This window comes from Euprymna scolopes, chromosome 46, assembly GCF_053919585.1.
Source record: "Euprymna scolopes isolate OS-2025 chromosome 46, ASM5391958v1, whole genome shotgun sequence".
Lineage (NCBI taxonomy): Eukaryota > Metazoa > Mollusca > Cephalopoda > Sepiida > Sepiolidae > Euprymna > Euprymna scolopes.
This window is the reverse complement of record NC_136527.1, coordinates 40,916,347-40,918,031: the sequence shown is the minus strand read 5'-3', so window position 1 is coordinate 40,918,031 and position 1,685 is coordinate 40,916,347. Positions and strand designations below refer to the sequence as shown.

The 1,685-nt window shown below is 40.9% G+C and overlaps 1 protein-coding gene across 1 annotated transcript; it reads left to right on the top strand.

The window, feature by feature from the left end:
- The first annotated feature begins 200 nt into the window (after positions 1-200).
- On the top strand, positions 201-818 carry LOC145270099 (uncharacterized). Its single transcript, XM_080125701.1, has one exon. The coding sequence runs from the start codon at positions 201-203 to the stop codon at positions 816-818; it is 618 nt and encodes a 205-aa protein (XP_079981827.1).
- Positions 819-1,685: the final 867 nt, after the last annotated feature.

Sequence of the window (1,685 nt, the reverse complement as noted above, 5' to 3'; positions counted from 1 at the left end):
AACAAAAGATAATGCGTCGTGCATAAGTTCTACAAAAGCTAAAATGTCAGAAACTAGTGGAGGGGGGCGCTTTGCCTGGTCGTTAAATGTGCTTAAATATAATATTTTAATTTGTCCAGATGTCGTATATAATATTATAGAGATTAGAAAGCTGTGATTTCAACAGTATCGACTTCAGGTGTGACCTTAAGTGGTCGTTCATGGTAGCAAACGTCAGAACACATTTGCTTGGTGCCGATTTCTTGGCTGTTCACATGAAGACGAGGACCCCGTCTCTTAAGATTACAGGGATTCCATCACATCTGAACACAACTAGGATTAGCGTGGCAACACAGCACGACCCACCCTATGCAGACATTCTGGGTCAGTACAAGGACATTAGCCAGCCTATTAAGCATACCGACACTGATGAACATCCGACACACCACCGCATCAAGACTGTTGGAGTGTTGGACAACCTGCATACTCACGGCCATGACGACTCCCTGCACACAAGTTGGCATATGTTAAGAAGGCATTTGAGGAGATGTTGGCGGACAACAGCATCCGTCCCTCAGACAGTTCATATACCTCACCACTTCACTTGGTATCAAAATCCAAAGGGGAATTCAGTCTGCATGGACTACTGGAAATTCAACGTGTCCACTGTTGCTGACCGGTATTCTCTCCCACATATTCACGATCTTGCCTCGGGCTTTCAGGAGACCCATATCTTTTCGAAAATAGACTTGCCTAAGGCATACTACCAAGTCACAGAGACTCCAGAGGACATTCCAAAGACAACAGTCACAACCCCTTTTGGACTGTTTGAAGTTTAAAAAATGCCCTTTGGACTTCATAATGTGGCTCAGACATTCCAGAGGTTGATGGACAAAGTTTTGCGTGGTTTGACATATGTCTACGCCTATATTGACGACATCCTGTTGGCCAGCAGAGATGCTGATACCCACGAAGAACACCTAGAAGTATTTTGCCATCTTACATTATGGTCTCCGAACAAACCCAGACAAGTGCAAATAGATTTTCTTGGACACCACACAGATACTCACAGGATCATCCCACTTCCTGCTAAGATAGAAACCATCAAGGATTTTCCAACGCCTACATCTGTAAAGCAGCTGCGCCGTTTCTTAGGAATGATGAACTTTTACCGACGATTCATCCCCGGATGCTCAAGCCTGCTCACATCCCTGACAAATCTCCAGAGGAAAAACAAAGCCATCACCCTGAAGGGTGACCAAGAAAAAGCATTTAAAGCAGCAAAACAGCTTTAGCTAACTTTACCAAGTGCTTCTAAAGGAGGACACACGGACGCAGATATACCTCACAACAGATGTATACTTAATATATACTATTACTGCAAGCTTGCCTGTATTGAAAATATTTTCTTCTAGTTTTCGAATCCTACCTTATATAGTTAGCCTTATGTTCAAGTACATTCGAAATATAATACAGTGCAAAGAAAATCACTCATGAAAACGGACCTCCTAAATTAAAACCTTGAAAAATTATTTAAACTCTAATGTAAATTAATATTAAGCAGTCTTTACAAATTGATAATAGTTAATTATTGGATTTTAATTAATTATAAGATGAAACTTTTATGATTCAAACTAGATAGATAACGACAAACTTCCACCCATTAATATGGGAGGGGAGATTATCACCAAAATGCCATGAATTAT